This window comes from Globicephala melas, chromosome X (assembly GCF_963455315.2).
Source record: "Globicephala melas chromosome X, mGloMel1.2, whole genome shotgun sequence".
Lineage (NCBI taxonomy): Eukaryota > Metazoa > Chordata > Mammalia > Artiodactyla > Delphinidae > Globicephala > Globicephala melas.
In genome coordinates, this window is record NC_083335.1 from 93841901 (window position 1) to 93862211 (window position 20311).

General features: G+C 42.9%; 1 protein-coding gene across 1 annotated transcript in view; it reads right to left on the bottom strand.

Moving 5' to 3' along the window:
• The window catches only part of SYTL5 (synaptotagmin like 5), a 224196-nt gene that overhangs the window by 53379 nt on the left and 150506 nt on the right, over nucleotides 1–20311 (bottom strand). The window contains exons 4-6 of the mRNA XM_060292910.1: nucleotides 16481–16596; nucleotides 14945–15053; nucleotides 11716–11850 (exon numbers count right to left, since the gene is read on the bottom strand). Coding sequence (XP_060148893.1) covers nucleotides 11716–11850; nucleotides 14945–15053; nucleotides 16481–16596 — 360 coding nt within the window. The remainder of the gene's footprint in view (nucleotides 1–11715; nucleotides 11851–14944; nucleotides 15054–16480; nucleotides 16597–20311) is intronic.

The window sequence follows — 20311 nt, forward strand, 5'->3', positions numbered from 1 at the left end:
GGTCTTCGTAATTGAACTTACCTCTCCACCCTTTTTTCTTCCCACTGCTCACCAGCACACTCCCAGCCAGCCCAGGTTCCCTACAATTTTTTCAGCTTACCATGCTCGTGCTCATGCTTCCACTTCTAAGGCTTTTGCTCACGTTCTCCCCACCTGATACGCCCTATTTGCCATTCTCTGTTTATCCAAATCTTCCCCATCCTTCAAGGGCCAAATGAAGTCCAGCCTCCCCAGTCATGCCTTCCCTGTCTATCACAGGCCTTGTCAACCCCTGCTCTACTCAATTTCTGGTAATTTACAGTCTTTGCCAAACTATGTAGAAGTTGCCTACACAATGTCTTGTTTGGTCTTTAACAGATACGTGGGCGTTGGCGCCTCTTTCAACTGTGACCTCCTTGGGGACAGAGCTGATGATATATTTATCATGATATCTCTAGCAGCTTCACAGGATCTTGGTGCACAGGAAGCACTCGGTGCCTATGTAATCAAAGATTGGCAATTATATTTTCTCAGTGTTGTTTTTAGTGACTGACTCATGGCACATTTAATGAATGTAGGATAAAAATAATGACATTTTGTTAATGGGTTTGATTCACTTTCATGTTTGCTAAACCTGATTCAATGCCATTCAATAATGATTAATGAAAAAACAGTTCCTGCCTGGAGGTGATCACAATTTTCTTATTAAATGGAGCTTCGTAAGTAAATAAGTTTTGACAAATTAGTTTAAGAGAAGTGTTTGTTCTTCTTTTATTCTTTGTTCTCAGTGAGTACAAAATATGCTAAATGGGAAAATATAAGCCCTGATGAATTTCACTCTTTCAGTTACTATTTTAATAAGTTATAAGTGCACCTATAATAATAAACCTCTTCTTGTTAAAGCACAATAGTGATTAGTGCTCACAGTTGAGCCCATAAGAGGAGAGACTTATAGGAATAAAGGAGGGGGACTTTTTAAAAAGAATGATGGCGCACGGGTCATTACTAGAAGATAAATCTGGCAGAAGAAAGCATCAGCAATGACCAGCGGAGCTGTCAACCACAGCTTGTAAGTGTTTTCAAGGCTCTGCACCAGAGAAGCCACCAAAACCAAATATGTCCTAATTGATACGAGCAGCCACCAACACTCTCGATAATTATGCAAATAGCAGCTGCATTTACTGAGTATTTTCTAGGTGGTTGACACTCCCCATTCCGCAACATCCATGTTAAAAAAAAAAAAGGTATTAACATCCCTATTTTGAAGATAAAGAAACTGAGTCTTGGAGAGGTTAAGCAATTACTCCATACATGCATGCGTGTGTGTGTGCATACACGACAGAGTTAGTATATGACAAAGTCAGGATAAAAACAGAACTGTCTGCTTATCCAAAGCCTACACTCATGCTCATGCTAGTTTCTCACATTGCTTATTCATCATTTCACCAAGATCAAACTGTCACAACCAGGCAGGTTCTACATGGACAGAATGTAGAAGGATGCTATCAAGAAGAAGATAACGAAAGGATCGGAGACCTGAGAGTTTGTTTCTTACAATTCGATTAAGAGAGCTAGGAAAGTTTTCTGGGTAGGAGTCCTTCGATCCTACACAGAAACAGAGCCTGCTGCTTCTTTCTAGAAGCAGTACTTTGAATAAATTATAGTACTGTGGACTCTGCTCAGGAGGGGTCTATGACTGTGTCTTTTGAGTCTAACAACAAGAAAATAAAATTTTGTGATTAAGGACATTGATACAATTTGAAATTCTCAGTTCCTTGGTGATTTACCTGAGTCCTCCTATCTCGGGTGCTACAGTTCTACATTTGACAACAGTTAAATATATTCATACCTTTCCCAAGTGATGCTACTTATTCTCAGAAGTCCAACTTAGAAGGGTCTTAGAGACCTACCCAGTGATCCTGCCCTGTGTTCATAGGTTCTCTACTCTTATAACAATACTACCACAAAAATGTCTCTCCCTCCTGTTTTAGGTAAAATCTCCTTAAAAAATAAAGGCTAGGACTGAATCTTGCAGAAACGAGCCCAGACGTTATGATCCAAGGGGATTTACGTGGGTATTTCTGCTTGTGTCTGTGCTGAAGGTCCTCTCAGACCCAGGTAGTTTTGGAAAAGTCCCCATCACGGATTAGCCTTGCTAGGACCCAAAGTCCTACTTATGTGGAAGCTCTGGTGGAAGTTGATTAATTGTGGTGATGACATTCAAGAGGCTATCCTGTAATAAGGAAAAAAGTCTTGGGATCATAAGCCAGCTACTGGAAATTACTGTTGCCAGAAGCATTATCTCAAAAATGGCATATACTTTCACATTTATCCCTGACATTCACTGTAAGCTTCTTAAAAATATTTTCCTCTCAGTTGAACGTTTCAGTTGATTAAACTAGAAAAGACTTAGTCTAATGAGGCGGAATATCGTAAATATTTGGGTGCCAACTCTTTTAGACATTATGTAAAATCTGACATAAAATACATGAATCTTCACCTCTTAAATAGAAAGAGGATAAAAGCTTCCTCAAGCCTAAATTAGAGAAATTTAAAGTTCAATTAAGAAAGAGCTATTTCTGATCCCGATATCTTGTTACTGATATTTAAATTAGAAGTATTAGCAATCAGTGCTACCAAACCTTGAAGCTGAACTCGGCTTAGGGGGAAACCGACAAGAAAAAGATACATTTATCTCGTTCTAATAGGGCCCGAAGTATGGGGAATATGACACTGTCTGGGGAGCTTGGAAATTCTGAGTTACTTGAAAAACACATTCCCTAGGGTAAAAAAGAGTGTCATTTACTTTAGCTTATGAGATGCTTTTTAAAAGCCTTCTGTTTTGTTATCTCTAATTTCATGCTGGCCCAAAACCTGGAAAATGGCTTCCTAGATATATCCATTTCTAGATAAAGAATCCAAGTTTAGGGGACAGAGACTCTAATTTAACGAGTCGCCTTTCTGGTTTACAGAGAAGTCTCCCAGGAGTTGGAGCCCGGAAAGAATTTCCCAGGATTCAACCTTCCCAGAGCAGGCTGACAAGGTTGAGCCTGTGCCTACCTGGGTAAATGAACGCTCCCCTAACGACCAGCTGAAGGCAGCATTAACCTGAGAGATACGACACTCGCTGGGACAATGAGGCTAGGGCGTAACATGACACAGAGGTGGCATGACATTCGTTCTGCAGTTTACGCGCTGTCCTAACTTCTTTTGGTTATTTCAGATCTGAAATAAGTATGGAAGGGACAGGCAAGGGAGGTTGTACTTAGAAAGTGACGTGAGCCTGTTAAATGGGAAAGAGGTGTTAAAAGGAGAAACAAAAGGGAAAAAAGCTGTACGTGGCTCGACCTTCCAGTTTTTGGTGATCCCCAAATGCAATGTCTTTGTCAACACCGTCGTACGTGAGCTGGGTGGCCCTCACCCTTGGTTGCACATCGCAAACATCCGGGGAGGTTTGAAACATCCCGATGCCCAGGCCACACCCAAGACTAACCACATCAGAGCCTCTGGGCACGGGATCTAGGCATCCACGTGTTTTTCCGCGGCTCCCGCGTCCCCTACCACCAGCCAAAGCTGACAAACACTGGCCTAAACTGTGGATGACTTTAAATTCATTGATCTCAGGCGTCTCTCCAACCGCCTTGTCGTTTCCTCTCACAGCACGACTTTCTTTATTCAGCACGGTGCTCGCATCAAGAGAGCGGAGCTGTCCTCACAGCTTAGATTGTGAGGAAGGGAAGGACGCTTTCTGTGTCAGTGAGTGGATGTATGGCATCAGGGGTCAGCAAACTATGGCCCCTGTATCGAACTGGCCCACCACCTGTTCTTGGAGAGCCCACGAGCTAAGAGCGGTTTTACATTTTCAAGTGGTTGGGGAAAAAAAACAAACCCAAAACTCAAAAGAAGAATATTTTGTGATGTGCAAATTATGTGAAGCTCACGTTTCAGTGCCCATAAATAAACTTTTATTGTAATGCAGGCATGCACGGTCACTTTTTGTTTTGTGTTCAGCTGCTTTCATGCGCCTGCCAACTACAAATTGGCGCTTGCCATCTGCCTCTACAAGGATGACGTCACTAACCACTGCAGCCACTGATCTCCAACACCCCCTGAAAGGAATTCAAGGTGGAGATCAGGAATGAGGCCCTCCGTGCTCTGGGCAAAACTGGCAGAACAGCTCTTCAGAGAGTTAGATATTTTCAGGAGAAGATTTGATGAGCCCAATTCTTGCATCTCTTTGTATCTAGGAAAGCACTAGAATCCTTCATGGTGACGTCTGCTCCTCGTGACTAGCAGCCAGCCTCTGCCAACATGTGTGCTTCACTGCACGTCCCCCTTCCCTAAAGTCACATAGTGCCCTGACCTTCCGCCTGTCTCTCTGCAGCACTTCCTCAGAACTCTCTGAAATGCCGTCTCCAAGACGACAGACCTCATTTTGCCCCCAGTAAAACTTAACTCACAACTCTCAGGTTGTGCACTTTTTTTCAGTCGACACTACAACAGCACAGTGAGTAGTTGAGACAGAGACCATCTGGCTCACAAAGCCAAAAAATATTAACTATCTGTACCTTTACAGAAAAGTTTGTCGGCCCCTGTGTGTGTCTCCATTTAAAAACCAAACTCTTTGGAGAGGTCAACACACCCCAAAGGAATGAATTTCTGGTACTGGGTGTGTGTGTGTGTGTGTGTGTTATACTTAGGCACAAATGAACCATCCTAAGAGCTCTTGAACTCTGAATTAGAGAAGCAGATAAAAATGGAGGAAGTGGAAATTCATTAAGCAGTTTCTCTAGCTGCAGTTTCCTCTGAAGCCACTAGCTTTCTGTGGCTGAATTACACGTGTTTTCCTTCCTTTTCCTTTTTGGAGAAAGGACAAATATAATACAATGTGGTAGGTGCTCAGTGAAATCTTGTTCGATGAATCTTAGTGTTAAGTATGTAAAGAGGCTTTATCGTTTGATTTACTAAAACAAAAGCTGATTTGTTTGATGGTTTTTAAATGTTTACGGTTTCCTCAATGAATCTGCTTCCTTTAAAAAGACTCTCTAAAATGGAGCAGACAGTCATCATGAGGGAAGGACTCTGGGTATGAGGGAAAAGAAAATTAAGAACAGGTAGAACTCTCAGTCTGATAATATTTTGGTCGTTTACAATCACAACAAAATTCTGTTCCCATGTCTAGTTTCTAAAGAATGGCTGGGGCTTCCCTGGTGGCGCAGTGGTTGAGAGTCCGCCTGCCGATGCAGGGGACACGGGTTCGTGTCCCGGTCCGGGAAGATCCCACATGCTGCGGAGCGGCTGGGCCCGTGAGCCATGGCCGCTAAGCCTGCGCATCCAGAGCCTGTGCTCCGCAATGGGAGAGGCCGTGACAGTGAGAGGCCCGCGTACCGAAAAAAAAAAACAAACAAAAAAAAAAACGCAGAACAAGGTCATCATTAATAATTAGAAGTTTCCTATCAGTCCTCTTTCTTCTTTAAATCATATTTCCAGTCCACTTCCCCAAAGAGCTGTATCCTAATGTAATACATATTTATGCTATAAAGTCTTTTATTAATCATTCTGTCATACTTCTATATGACAAATGCACCCATATGGTTTTAAATTCAATTTTTAAAACAATTTTCTGTGACTATAAGGTTGTCAGTATTTTTTTAAATCCTTTAGATTGAGTTATAGCTACAATCATTAATAATAAAGATACCTAGTAATAACCAAATTGCTTAAATATATGTAACTTTTGGTAAATAATTATTAAACATACCCAGTAGATTTTTGGAAATGAATCTATGAATGAGATGGCTGAGTAAGTGTATGATGGTACCTTGAGTAAAGGAGGATTTCAGTCATTAATATTTTGAATTCTGTTTTGATTTGGCATAAATGTGTCTTAGAGGAAAACAGAGGCAAAACACTCTATGACATAAATCACAGCAAGATCCTTTTTGACCCACCTCCTAGAGAAATGGAAAGAGAAACAAAAATAAACAAATGGGACCTAATGAAACTTCAAAGCTTTTTGCACAGCAAAGACAACACTCAGAATGGGAGCAAATATTTGCAAATGAAGCAACTGACAAAGGATTAATCTCCAAAATTTACAAGCAGCTCATGCAGCTCAATAACAAAAAAACAAACAACCCAATCCAAAAATGGGCAGAAGACCTAAATAGACATTTCTCCAAAGAAGATATCCAGATTGCCAACAAACACATGAAAGAATGCTCAACATCATTAATCATTAGAGAAATGCAAATCAAAACTACAATGAGATATCATCTCACACTGGTCAGAATGGCCATCATCAAAAAATCTAGAAACAATAAATGCTGGAGAGGGTGTGGAGAAAAGGGAACACTCTTGCACTGCTGGTGGGAATGTGAGTTGGTACAGCCACTATGGAGAACAGTATGGAGGTTCCTTAAAAAACTACAAATAGAACTACCATACGACCCAGCAATACCACTACTGGGCATATACCCTGAGAAAACCATAATTCAAAAAGAGTCATGTACCAAAATGTTCACTGCAGCTCTATTTACAATATCCAGGAGATGGAAACAACCTAAGTGTCCATCATCGGATGAATGGATAAAGAAGATGTGGCACATATATACAATGGAATATTACTCAGCCATAAAAAGAAACGAAATTGAGTTATTTGTACTGAGGTGGATGGATCTAGAGTGTGTCATACAGAGTGAAGTAAGTCAGAAAGAGAAAGGCAAATACCGTATGCTAACACATATATATGGAATTTAAGAAAAAAAATGTCATGAAGGACCTAGGGGTAAGACAGGAATAAAGACACAGACCTACTAGAGAATGGACTTGAGGATATGGGGAGAGGGAAGGGTAAGCTGTGACAAAGTGAGAGAGTGGCATGGACATATATACACTACCAAACGTAAAACAGATAGCTAGTGGGAAGCAGCCGCATAGCACAGGGAGATCAGCTTGGTGCTTTGTGACCACCTAGAGGGGTGGGACAGGGAGGATGGGAGGGAGACGCAAGAGAGAGAAGATATGAGGATGTGTGTATATGTATAGCTGATTCACTTTGTTATACAGCAGAAAGTAGCACACCACTGTAAAGCAATTATACTCCAATGAAGATGTAAAAAAAAAAAAGAACAAGTGGAGAAAACTGGAATGTGCTTGGGCAGGGGGTGCTGGGGGGGATATGAGAAATTGGTTGGTTATCAGAAGGTACAGGTTCCCATGGTTAAATGCTTGCCGTATCCCCCAATGTCATGATAGAAATGCTGCTGAGAAGCACAGCAGCATCCTTTATCCATTTGTTACTGAACAGAATAAATGTTCACTTCCAAGTTCCACTTTTCCTTTCTGTCTTTTAGGGGACACTACTGATGTCGCACCCAGATCCCCTCAGATCCATTGTACCAGGCTCCACACACGCATCCCTAGCTTCTGGGTGCTTTTCTGCTAATGGCTTGCACCTATGACCTTCAGAGATTTGCCTTTAGCACTGGAGGCCAAGACATGCCTTAAGGTATGCCTCGCCTGACCCTCAGTTAAATCTGAATTTCAGATAAACAATCAAGAAGTTTTTAGTATAAAAATATACTACTATTTACGTAGTATATGAAAATAAGATTTCATGAAACATGCTTTTTAAAAAGTTCTTTATCTGGAACTAAAACTTACCTGGGCATCCTGTGACATTATTTGCTAAATATGGAAACCCTGTCTAAGGGAACCTACAGACAATGACTGATTGGGACAGAAGTGCAATGGTTCAGTTGCTCAAAATGGAAAAACCTTTATGTTCCAGAATCCCTTGCAGGATCAGGCTGTGTTCTCAAACTCAGACCTCACCTGAGATAGCACATTGCTTATCTTCCTCCGTTTCTTTATTCTGTCTTTCTTATTCCCTTACTGGTTCCTCCTGGAATCATTTCAATTAACAAATTCCTCACTTAGGAATCCTTGCCTTGTGGGACTCGAGGGACATTGTTCCAGCTAATGATTAAGAACTCTCCAGACAATAGGGGCTTCTTAGACAATGGGTGAATTTCCAGGATGTCCGGCCCCCTTCCGAGAAGGAGGGAGATAACAAAATGTAAAAAAGGTGTCTGTCAAAGACCAATCAGGCAGCTGGGGACAAGTTCCCTCTCTGGTCCGAGCCTAAGCCGGGACCAATCAGCAGGAGAACACAACCAAATCTATAATTTACATACGGGGAAGTGGGAACCTATAAAACTGACATATTCGCGCCCAAAAGGGTTCCTTCTTCGACCTCCTGCGTGAGGACCAAGGAACCCCGGTGCACCGGCCTTCAATAAACCTCTTGCGTTTTGCATCGACTTCCGACTCTTGTTGTTTCCTGGGCGAGTCGAAACTCCTAGGAGACCGCGCAGGTCTAACAGCCTGAGGGTTCGTTTCTAGGAGAGTAAGATTTAAGATAGATATCTCACAAATCACACCATATCGACAAGTCATCACAGCGTGAAAGGAATTAGGAATCACTGCCCTGAAGAGCATTCTGTTTATTAATTATAGTTCACATTTACATTCTTTTTAAAAAATCTCATCTGCCTCATGTGTCAAGTCCCTAGCAACCAGTGAAGAGCCATTTGCCATGTTCCTCTGAGAGGCTGCTGAGGCTTGACTAAGCCATTCACACATTTCCCTGCTTTGAAACTACTGAAAAGAAATAAACTCTAACCAGGCATCTACTAAAACATCATTTCTACTCTGATACGTTATGAGTTTTAAAAAAGGATGCCCAAGCCCAACTGCTTCAGGAAAAGAGCAACGAACTATGAAGAAACGTGCACTGAGGAAGAGAAAGGGGAATTAATTGCTAAGCTGGGTCAGGTAATAGACCAAAGAGACCAGAATCTTGCAGTTCTCTTTTGGGGAACGTACTGTTCCATATTAAAAAGGATTTATAGGGAGGCTGCAATTCTGCTTGCAGAACCTAAGGAGAAAAGAGTCTGCCAGCTTTACCACTTGGCTTTGCAGAATTATTGCAGCTCCAAGCAAACAAAAAGAAGCTAACATCTTTACGTGACGGGAGTGAAGAGAAGATGGGCCACCTCCTGCCCCAACTTTTCTAAGGAATAATTTGGGGATAAGGTAATTCATCTTGCTATGGCAGTCCATTAATGAGTCATCACTGTGATAAATACACGTTCTAGGAAAAGGACATGTTGTTCTACTGATCTCCCAAACATCCTCACTCTCTTCCTTCATGCGAAAACGTTGTTCTTGGCATGCTTCAGCCAAAGCACCCTGACTGCTATATTCTATCTATAAACCATCTCGGGTATTCACAATTTAAAATATAAAATCTACTTAGGGACGACCTTGCAGTTTACAACAAGAAAACCCCTGGGTCAATGCACCAGTCTTTGGTGAAACAAGTCCATATGGCTTTATAGCTTTAACTGCATGGGTCCGTTTATACACGGACTTTCCTCCCACAGTAAATACTGTAGTACTACACGATACACAGTTGGGTGAAGCCTTGGATACAGAGGAACCGTGGATAGAGAGGGCTGACTGTCAAGTTATACTCGGATTTTTGACTGGGCAAAGTGTGTGTGTTGGGGGGTGGTCGGCCCCCTAACCCCTGTGTTATTCCAGAGTCAACTGTATTTATACCCAGCAGTAGTTAAGACACAAGGAATAAACCTAGGCAGGTAGATTCTGAAAGAACGGCGTAAGCAATGGGATACTGGAGAGCATGCCCCTTACTCTTGTTGAGTAACTGTAAGACAAATTAATTTAAAATGCAATAGTTTAATGTTTGTTGGGCCAGGAGACTTTAAGTGTTTTTAACGGGGGACTCCATCTTTCCTCGTTATGTATATATATTTTCCCTTTTAAATGCCAGCCTGAAATATGAACCAAGAGGGCTCCTCCACTGAGTCCCCACGAGGCTGAACAAAAATAGCAACACTGGGCCTCCCTGGTGGCGCAGTGGTTGAGAGTCTGCCTGCCGATGCAGGGGACACGGGTTCGTGCCCCGGTCCGGGAAGATCCCACATGCCGCGGAGCGGCTGGGCCCGTGAGCCATGGCCGCTGAGCCTGCGCGTCCGGAGCCTGTGCTCCGCAACGGGAGGGGCCACAACAGTGAGAGGCCCGCGTACCGCCAAAAAAAAAAAAAAATAGCAACACTAAGCGAGATGCTTATCATCCCTAAATAATCTTGATCACTGTCTGAGAGTCAGGAATTCAGCAATCAAAACCCAAAATGAGCTTTTTTCTTTATATAAAGTTTTCGTGGGACACGACAGGGGGCTACCCCAAGGGAAGTCAAAGGAAATGACTTCAAGGACAAACGCAACCAGGGTTTAAAGTATTTTTTTTATCATAAAGGAAATAAATCTACATTCTTAAAAATTTGGAAAAGAGTGAATACAGTGATAATCTTTTGATAGTGGATGAGAAGTGATTTATTTTATGCTTATTTTTTTCTGTGCAGTTTTACATAAAGTGACACTGGTTTAGAGGAATGCTACAGGGCAGGGGTCCAGTAGCGGTCCGCAGCCTGTTAGGAACCGGGCCACACAGCAGGGGGTGAGCAGCCGGCAAGCGATTGAAGCTGCATCTGCCGTTCCCCATCGCTTGCGTTACTGTCGGAACCCCCGGGGAAAAATTGTCTTCCACAAAACCAGCCCCTGGCGCCAAAAAGGCTGGGGACCGCTGCTATAGGGAAAAAGGTATCAGTATAAGAGTAACTGTGCTCTTAATGAAACATGAGGGTAGATCTTTTTCTCATCGTTGCCTTTGATAATACACCGGTCGTGAAAATAAGCCTTGACTTTATGCCCCAACAGGATAAAGAACATCAAGCCTGATATGAAATGACTACGCTCTTGGCTATCCTTTCTCTCTTTACTTTTCTTGACAAGGTGATAGCTCTATGCATAGGAGATTTGAGGAGCTGGCCCACTGACAACAAGTTAGAGGTGGTGGAACTAGAAAGAAGTGGAATTTATGGAAATTCTCTGAGGCAATTCAAATGAAATTATTTTTAATTTTTTAAAAGCTGCAGGGGACTTCCCTGGTGGCGCAGTGGTTAAGAATCCACCTGCCAATGCAGAGGACAGGGGTTCGAGCCCTGGTCTAGGAAGATCCCACATGCTGCAGAGCAACTAAGCCCGTGTGCCACAACTAATGAGCCTGCGCTCTACAGCCCGCGAGCCACAACTACTCAGCCCGCGAGCCACAACTACTGAAGCCCACGTGCCTAGAGCCTGTCCTCCATAACAAGAGAAGCCACTGCAATGAGAAGCCCGCGCACCGCAACGAAGGGTAGCCCCTGCTTGCCACAACTAGAGAAAGCCCGCGTGCAGCATCGAAGACCCAACACAGCCATAAATAAAAAAATAAATAAATTTATTTGAAAAAAAAAGCTGCAAGGAATGTATGACACTTAGAGGTTTCTTTTTCAGAAGCTTAAACAGAAAAATATCAAGAAATCAATGAAAATAATTTATTTTCCTGGATCTCTCCATCTGAACTGCAGCCCTGAGTCTCAAAACATCAAGTCTCAGCCGTGCAGGTAACACAGATGATTTCAATAGCTGTAATTCCAGAAGTGTAAGTGCTTTCCATTTCAACTAAAATATATCCTCCTGGCTTTTCACATTATGCGTTAGATCTCTGAGAGGGAATACTTTACAGGTGTCCAGAAGCACTGTTTGGATGGAAATTCATCAACCTTATCCTCAGGCTATCCCATTGGCCAATCTGTATGTGTCTTACCTGTCTGAACCAGGGGCTGACTTTAAACTCCGAAAATTTTGGCTGTCTAAGTCCAAGCTGTAGCTCCGCCCACTTTCAGTTTTTGAAGTTACAATTTCTCCTCTGGTTGCTGATCTGAACTTGCTAAGAAGAAATCTGAAATTATACATATATGTATATATATATTTAAAAGCAAGACAAGAAAGCATTTAAACATATCATTTCAAAAATACCATTTCTTGTACTTTCAACAGTAAATAATTCTTCTTTCAAGCAGACTTGGGGCTGAGAAATTCTGGACAGTCCCCAGGGCTTCTGCAGTATAGTGTCAAAGGTTCTGGTAGGCTCCCAAGGCTGTACCAGTTGCTGGTAAGCCAGGCCTCTGTCCCTCCTAAGAAGACCATTGACTTTGGGGACTCGCCACTGTCACCTGAGAATGGAGAAGCAACGCCTGGGCAGAGCCTGTTTATAGGATACTGAGAAAAGGGAGCTTGAACTCACCTTGCTCAGGGAGGAGAGCTAGGGTGATCCTCTGAGACCAACTGAGGTAGCAACTTATTAGACCGCAGCTCCCTGAGAGCAGCAACTCTGTTCTTCTTGTTCCCTGCTAGGTCCCCTGAGTTTAGAGAGATGCCTGGCACGTACTAGAACCCAGACAATTCTTGTGGAATAAGTGACGGCACCCATGTCCCTGGGGTAATAAGTTTGAACAATGGAATGGCTCATACCAGATGAAATCTGATCGCATGCCCATTGCACTAAATTACTAGGAACTTAAAAAGAGCTTTTCAGAAACCAAGATTCAAGTCACAATCCAGGCTACCAAAGGCCTCAAACATGGATCTTTCCAAATGCACTTGGATTAAAAAACCAAATGCACTTGGATTAAAAAACCAAAGCTATATTCTTTTTGTGATGGTATCTGGAGAGACCAGTTCGTTTACTTTACAGGCTCCAGTTTTCTCAGGGGGAAAAAGTATTCCAGAGGTACTGGGACAATCTTAATAGAATCTGCCGAGTTGTTTCTGTTTCAAAGACCACTAGAAGAATGTCTCGTCAAAGTGTCAGAAGCTTTCATCTAACTGGAAAATTACATTTTTGGTGAGAATAGCAGTTAATATAACGTCAACTTATGCTGCTCTGAGAACCACCTTGTGCATGTCCTTACCTCTGCAGTGCTGCTTATGGTGTCTCCTCCACCTGGAATCACTGTTCCTCCTCTTTTGTTATCCTGGCCCCATCCATCTTTCAAAGTCCTCATCAAGTCCCACTTAGAATTTCATGTCTTTCCCAATGGCCCCTGTGCCCTCCCGACATCAATGATCTAAGCCACTTATTTAATATTTAATTAATTATTGGGACTTCCCTGGTAGTCCAGTGGTTAAGAATCTGCCTTCCAATGCAGGGGACGTGGGTTCAATCCCTAGTTAGGGAACTAAGATCCCACATGCTGTGGGGCAACTAAGCCAGCATGCTGCAACTACTGAACATGTGAGCCACAACTAGAGAGCTCGTGTGCCGCAACTACAGAGCCCACGCACGCTGGAGCCCATGTGCCACCACCAGAGAGACGCCCGGAAGAGCCCGCATGCCGCAACTAAGACCCAGACCCGATGCAGCCAAAAAATAAATAAATAAATTTAAAATTTAAAATTTAAATTATTTATTTCCATATTCTATCTCTTGTAGTTAATTCCTTGTCTTGTTGTTTTAGAAAGGCTTTCAGGCAGCTCATATTGTCATCTTATGTTTTTCTAAAATCCTTCTGTACAAATTAACTTTTCAGGTGTGGACCTTTGAACCTTTTCTTCCCGACTAGGTGTTATATTCCTTGAAGACAGAAGCATCCCATGCCAGTTTTGAGTTCTAGCAGGGCTCACTGTTGTCTCCTAGCTCCAAGCCCACCATTCTGTAACCCACACAGTGATGCCTGGCCTGGGGTCTGTGCACTACAGCTCCTAGAAGCACTTGTGGGCTCTGAGTTTGATTCAATCAGACCACTGATTCTTTTCGATGGGCCAGGCACCATGCTGGATACTGTAGCACAAAAGCAAAAAAGACACTGGGCCAGCACTAAAGGAGCTTACGATTAAACGGGGGTGGTATTGAGCGAGACCAGTTCATTTACTTTACATTCTTGTGCAGGGAGGGGCTTTGTGTCAGAGCGCACCAAGTAACGAGTGACGAGTGACGCGTGGGTACAAGGCACCATGGGAGCCTCGAGGAGTGACAAATGGGTTTAACGTGGTAGGAAGACTCAACACATAGGATGTATGGTCCCTCTAGGCTATCTTTCCCGTTCATCTCTGCTAATTAACAAAGACATGGTTAGTCATGAGTCTCTGAGTCAAATGACATTTAGGTTTCATGTCTACTCACAGTTCCAGATTCTTTAAAAAACAAAACAGAACAGAACAAAATGGACTTTCTGTAGCGACAGATGAAGGCTCAGGCACTGGCAGCCCCTCACATTGGCTCCTGCTGAGAACGAAGCCACACTACCCAGAAAGAACCATAAAGCCACTTGGTGTAGATTAGGATTCTCACTCCCTCGGCCACAAAACTGGCCACCAGTTGCCTGAGAAATGGAGACTACAACAGGCAGGGCTGTAAGGCAACAGTTTGCTTTTTGGGTCCTTATGACCTGCATTTTGGGGGCCACTTGACTCTCCCTGATGGAACCTTCTCACTCCGAGTTTCCCAGCGCCTCCCTGAATCTTGTGTCCCTGTGTGCCTCCCATTCCTATTCTCAACACTTGACACATATTTGCTTTCTGAATGAAGTCAGTGAGGTGGGCAAATGATTTCTTCCTTAAGGAGGCCCGCATTTCAAAGAGGGGAGACAATGTTTTAAGCCCTATTCATAAATCTCTGATTTGGAGGTTTCAGTTTGCGTCAGCACTCAGGTTGGGTGCGGGGGAGGTATGTTGACCCTACAACAAAGGCAGCTGTCACCTCCTTAAAGACAAGACTGGCCCTAGCATGAAACCTTCTACCCAGAAGTAAAGGACCAGATATGTCAAGTGAAGGAAAAACTCTTACAGGTTCAGGTCAGAAGGGACCTTTATCTAAAACTGAAAGTAATTAAAACTGCATTTCCTGAGGAGAATGATAGGAGAAGGTTACCTCGGATGAGTCTGTGACCTTCTCTGGGTCACTTAGGTGACATTAGACTTGAGAAACTAAGGCATCTATTTCACAAGTGACTGGAACAAAGGTCAAAGATTCCCTTGAAGAGGCTGGGTCTTACCCCTTTTTCCTGGGCCCATCGTGGCTGGCCTTCCGCCCAGCAGAAAGCGAAGCGTCTGACTTTTCTGCGTTCTGGTGGGTTTGTTCTTGGCTTTGTATTTCTTCAGCTCCTCATGAAAGACAACCAGAAGACAAATTTACATATGAAGTGGCCAGAAATGAGAGCAATTTTCTATTCTTCATTCACTTTCCTACATTAGCACAGGACACAGAAGTCTAAAAAATTGGCAGTGATGTGCCCATCCATGTTTCCCGGCCACGCACTTATTTCTAATCTGTTGAGTGTTCCACAGTTAAGTGAGGACTAAGATTGGGGCTCATCTGTGGGAGTTTTGCTGAGATACGCTTTCTAGGGGTGACTGCAATGGAGCAACTATACATGATCCCTCTGCAAATATTTTTAGGGAAGGGGAGCCTGGTTCATGAGAACTCCAAATCCCTAGAGACTGAATTCTAGCATGGGATACTAGAAACGATCCCCTGATTTTTGAACACATAAGCCAGACTTCCCGGGAGGCCAACACCTGTGCACACACCTCGTGACTTGAGAGACAGTCTACACTCTGGAAGGTGCTGAGGTTTGAGCGGAGGAAGCAGCCAGAGCTAACTGCTTACTTCTAACTCCACTCTGTCCCACTGTGGCATCAGACCTGACGTTACCCACCTGGGAAAGCCCTTCCTTGCTACTGTGACACCCAGAAGTGGCACTGGAATCAGGTCCAAGCCTCCCAGCCCTACCCGCCAGACTTAAAAATAAGGGCATTTGTCTCCAGTGTCTGAAAGGGGAGATACCCTAGGAACAGACCAAAAGACACCTGCTCCACCTTTACTACAGCATACCTGAGAAACATGATCCTAAACACAGGTTCACTCAATATTTAACCAATTAAATTGTAGTCTCAAGGCACAGAGTAATGTTCTCAAGGGGGGGGTGTTATTTGCATTTGGTGACAGTATAATTCCTCATTGAGTGAAACCGTCTTGCGCAATTTCAGGCCATTTAGCATCTCTAAATGCCATTAATTCCCCCATAGTCATTGGGACAATCAAAAATGCGCCCTTGCATATCTCAACACTCGCCTAGCTTGACGGAGGGGGGCACAGTACAAAATATCAGCCCCTGGTTGAGAATCACTGGATGAGAAAAAACAACATTTAAATGAAATCTGAAACACATCCTGTTGAAAAACCAAGGATTGCTTTCACAATGTGAATCATGTAATTCACCTGTTTTATGTCACTTTCTTAAATGTTCAGTAAAATATTGGAAGTGCCTTCAGGAAAAGACCCGTCTGTGATGAAGATAAACGCCTCCCCTGGAAATCTCCGTGTGTCACGTATATGAAAAATCACTGTGGGTTTTATTTTCTACCGACTTCCTCTTCCCTTGTATGAACTGCAGACTGAGATTTCATGCCACTGAGGTTTGAAATGACCCAAGGGATTCAGGAAATTCAACTGTTCTCATTTGCTACATAACATAGGGAAGGTATTTAGCCTGCCAAAATGAAGGTCAAAACAGTTTTGCTTCAGTTACCTGGACTTCTTCTTAAGATGGACTGCCGGACAACATCAGTGCCCAGAACACTGACGTGCTTGAAACGCTTTGCCTTTTCTTCAAAAAACCATTCGCCAGTTACAATCCTTAGCTGCCTACTCAAAAGAAAAGAGGACAGCATTGGAATTCAATTCTTTAGCCAAATAAACTCTCAAAAATCCTTAATTAAGTAAAAAATAGCCTATAGTTATTTATAGCCTATAGGCTAAAAAATAGCCTATAGTTATTTATAGAGTCCATCTCAATCTTTGGAGTATATTATGGTGATTTTAATGGCCACTATTAGTTGCATACGTACTATGTACCAGGTATCTGCTAATTGCTCTTCATACTCAGTATACTTTTATCCACATAACAACCCTCTGTAAACATTATTATCCCCATTTTATAGAGGAGGAAACTGAGACTTAGAGCAACGAAATGATGTGTCTCACACGTAAAGCCAGGATCCCATCCCAAGCAGTCTGGCCTATAACTCAAGTTCTTTTTTTTTACATTTATTTTATCCAAGTATAGTTGGTTTAAAATGTTGTGTTAATTTCTGCTATACAGTAAAGTGATTCAGTTATACATATATATATTCTTTCTCATATTCTTTTCCACTGTGGCTTATCACAGGGTATTGAATATAGTTCCCTGTCCTACACAGTAGGACCTTGTTGTTTATCCATTCTATTTATAACAGTTTGCATCTGCTAATCCCAAACTCCCAACCCATCCCTCCCCCCTCCCTTGGCAACCACAAAGTCTGTTCTCTATGTCTGTGAGTCTGTTTCTGTTTTGTAAATAAGTTCATTTGTGCCATATTTTAGATTCCACATATAAGTGATATCATATGATATTTGTCTTTCTCTGTCTGGCTTACTTCACTTAGTATGATAATCTCTAGATCCATCCACGTTGCTGCAAATGGCACTATTTCATTTTTTTATGCTATAGCTCAAATTCTTAACCACTGCATCAGTGGGTAAATAATCTTTAATGACAACATTGGGCAACAAATGAAGGTTTTGAATTATAAAGGGGCCATGATCAGACTCTGTTTTCTTTTTTTTTTTTTTTTTTTGGCCATGATGCACGGCATGCAGGATCTTAGTTCCCTGGCCAGGGATAGAACCTGTGCCCCCTCAGTGGAAGCACAGAGTCTTAACCACTGGACCACCAAGGGTGTCCCAATCAGACTCTGTTTTAGCACGATACCTTGATGTAATATAATGACTGAGTTAGAGTAAAGAGAGAATGGGACAAAGAGACAGGTTGGCCATGGCAACAGTCCAGGAGAGAGATGGCAAAAGCCGAGCTAGGGCAATGGCAAGACTAATAGAGAGGAGGAGACAAATTAAAAACGTAGGTGGTAGAAGGACCTGTCTGGGTTTCACAATCAGTTGAATGTGGAAAAGAAGGACCTTTGAATAATCACACCCATCTGCAACGGTTACACAAACCCTTTACCCCAGTTACACAGACCTATTTACCATTCTCAGAACATGGCCCATGTTCACTTACTACTTGTCCCAACACCTCTATGGAGGACTGTAATGGAAAATGATGAGGTTGAAAGGTAGGATTGGGTCACATAATGGGAATCTCTGAATGTCAAGTGAAGGAGTTGGAATGCCATTTTGGAGATGCTAGGGAACTCTGGCAGTTTTTGTAAATTTCAGGTTGAATCACAGCATCTCTGGAGCATTGTAAGGGGGAGAAACCAGAAGCAGGAAGGCCAATGAAGAAGTTATTGCAACAGATAGGATAGGAAATGATGAAGATGTGAATCACGGTACCATGCGGGCAAGAAGTGAAAAGAAAGATAAAGATACTTGGGCCACTATGAAGCAGATAGGTTAGGGGGTCCCTGGAGAAAGGGAACCAGGAATGGCTTTCTTGACGTAGAACCCATTTTGGCCTAAGCCATTTTGTGATCTGAGCCTGGCTAAAATACTTGCCCTGGAACAGGTCTCAGTAATTAATGATCTTAAGGGAGGGAATGCAGAAACTAGGGAGGAGCAGTCAAGAAACAAAAGTGCAGCCTTGGGGCAGGGTCCTGGTTCCTTAAGAGATACACATAATATCTTTGAGTTCTGCAGGAACTAAGGCCCCCACCCAGGTGGAGGATGGAATGATAATGTCGCCCCTCCTGACTTCAATCAACTGAAGCTTGGACTCTGTCAACTTGCTCCAATTCTATGCTGCAGCTCCCTCATGAGTATGCATGTACTCAGCTTAAAGCTTCCCCAGTTTTGCTGTTGGGGAGACACTCTTTTGAGAACGATCCCTGGTGTTCTCCTTACTTGCTTCAAGTAATAATAAATCCTTCCTTCTTCTCCCCATCTTTGGCTTGGCTGTGTCTACTGGCTCAACACCCACCAAGAGGCAAACCCAGTTTTCAGGTAACAACTGAGGATGAAAATCAGCAAGATCGGTGACAAGTCTGACATGGTGGCTGAGGCAAAGCAGCTAGGAGTCAAAGAGAGATTTCTAGCCCTAGAGTATTATATCCATGAGATTCAGTACCTGGTTGGACTTAGAAATTGACAATTGGATCTTAAATATAAAAAAAAATCACTCCAGAAAAATATGTCAATTTGTTCTCCACAGCAATTATCCTGAACTAGTACTGAATGTAGGAAACAAAGGTAAGTTATCTATGAAACCCAGTTCTACTACTGGGAAAAAAGTGAAAATGTCATCCTTGGAGCAAATTATTCATTGAATGACCATAGCATGTACATCTCAAATTTCCTCTCAAGTGGCTAGATCATCTACTGAGAAGCAAGGATTATTGGATTAGCTCCAAAACTGTATAAAATACACCCAAACTGAATACTTGAATGGGTTAAATTATTTCTGGATACATCTTAAGTGATCTAGACTTATACATCAGTACTTATGTTGGAAATCTACGTGGTAATTGTTCAATTCTAAATTCTAAAGATGTTGCCTCTAGATTCCTGTCCCTTAATTATTCAATCAAATGCTAATGTAGGTACTGCTGTGATTGAACTTTGCAGAGGGAACTGAAGTTACCTATCAGCTGACCTTAAAATAGGGAGCTTGTCCTGGACTATCTAGGCGGGCCCACTGTAATCACTGAGCCCTTAAAAACAGAGGAAGAAGAGGAGGAAGTTGGATACTGAGATGCTGCCGAATGGGAAGTCAGACAGATTGCAAACGTGAGAAGAGGGCTCTGAGATGTAGAGGTCCATATGCAAGGATCAGAGAGACAGGCCTCTCGGAGCAAAGGCTGGCTCTTAGCTAACAGCCAGTGGGGAAACAGAAGCCTCGTTCCTACAGCCACAAGGAATCAGAATCTGCCCATGAAAATGAGCTTGGAAGTGGAATCTTCCCAGAGCCTCCTGATAGGAGCTCAGCCAGCGGACACCTTGATTTCAGCCTAGTGAACCAAGAGCAGAGAAACAAGCCAAACTAGACTCCTGAGCTACAGAACTGTGAGACTGAAACCGAGCAGGACCCTGTGGGGCTCCTGGGCGCGGAAGCCTTTCTGTTGTTTCTTGTTTGTAGGGAACAGACTACAGCCTCTGTGACCTTCCCTGTGTTCCAAAGGGCAGATTCGAACAGTTGCTAATCAGAGGAGGGAGGAGATGCAGAGACAAGGGAGGAGCAGTCAAGAAACAACAGTGCAGCATTGGGGCAGGGTCCTGGTGCCCCCTCAAGGGATACACATAACAGTATCTTTGAGCTCTTTACAGAACTAAAACCCCCAACAAATGGAAGATGTCAGCATTGTTCATTCCAGAGAAGACCACCTGAGGCCAGATTAAAGGAACCAGAGAAGCTCATCAAGAGACTACC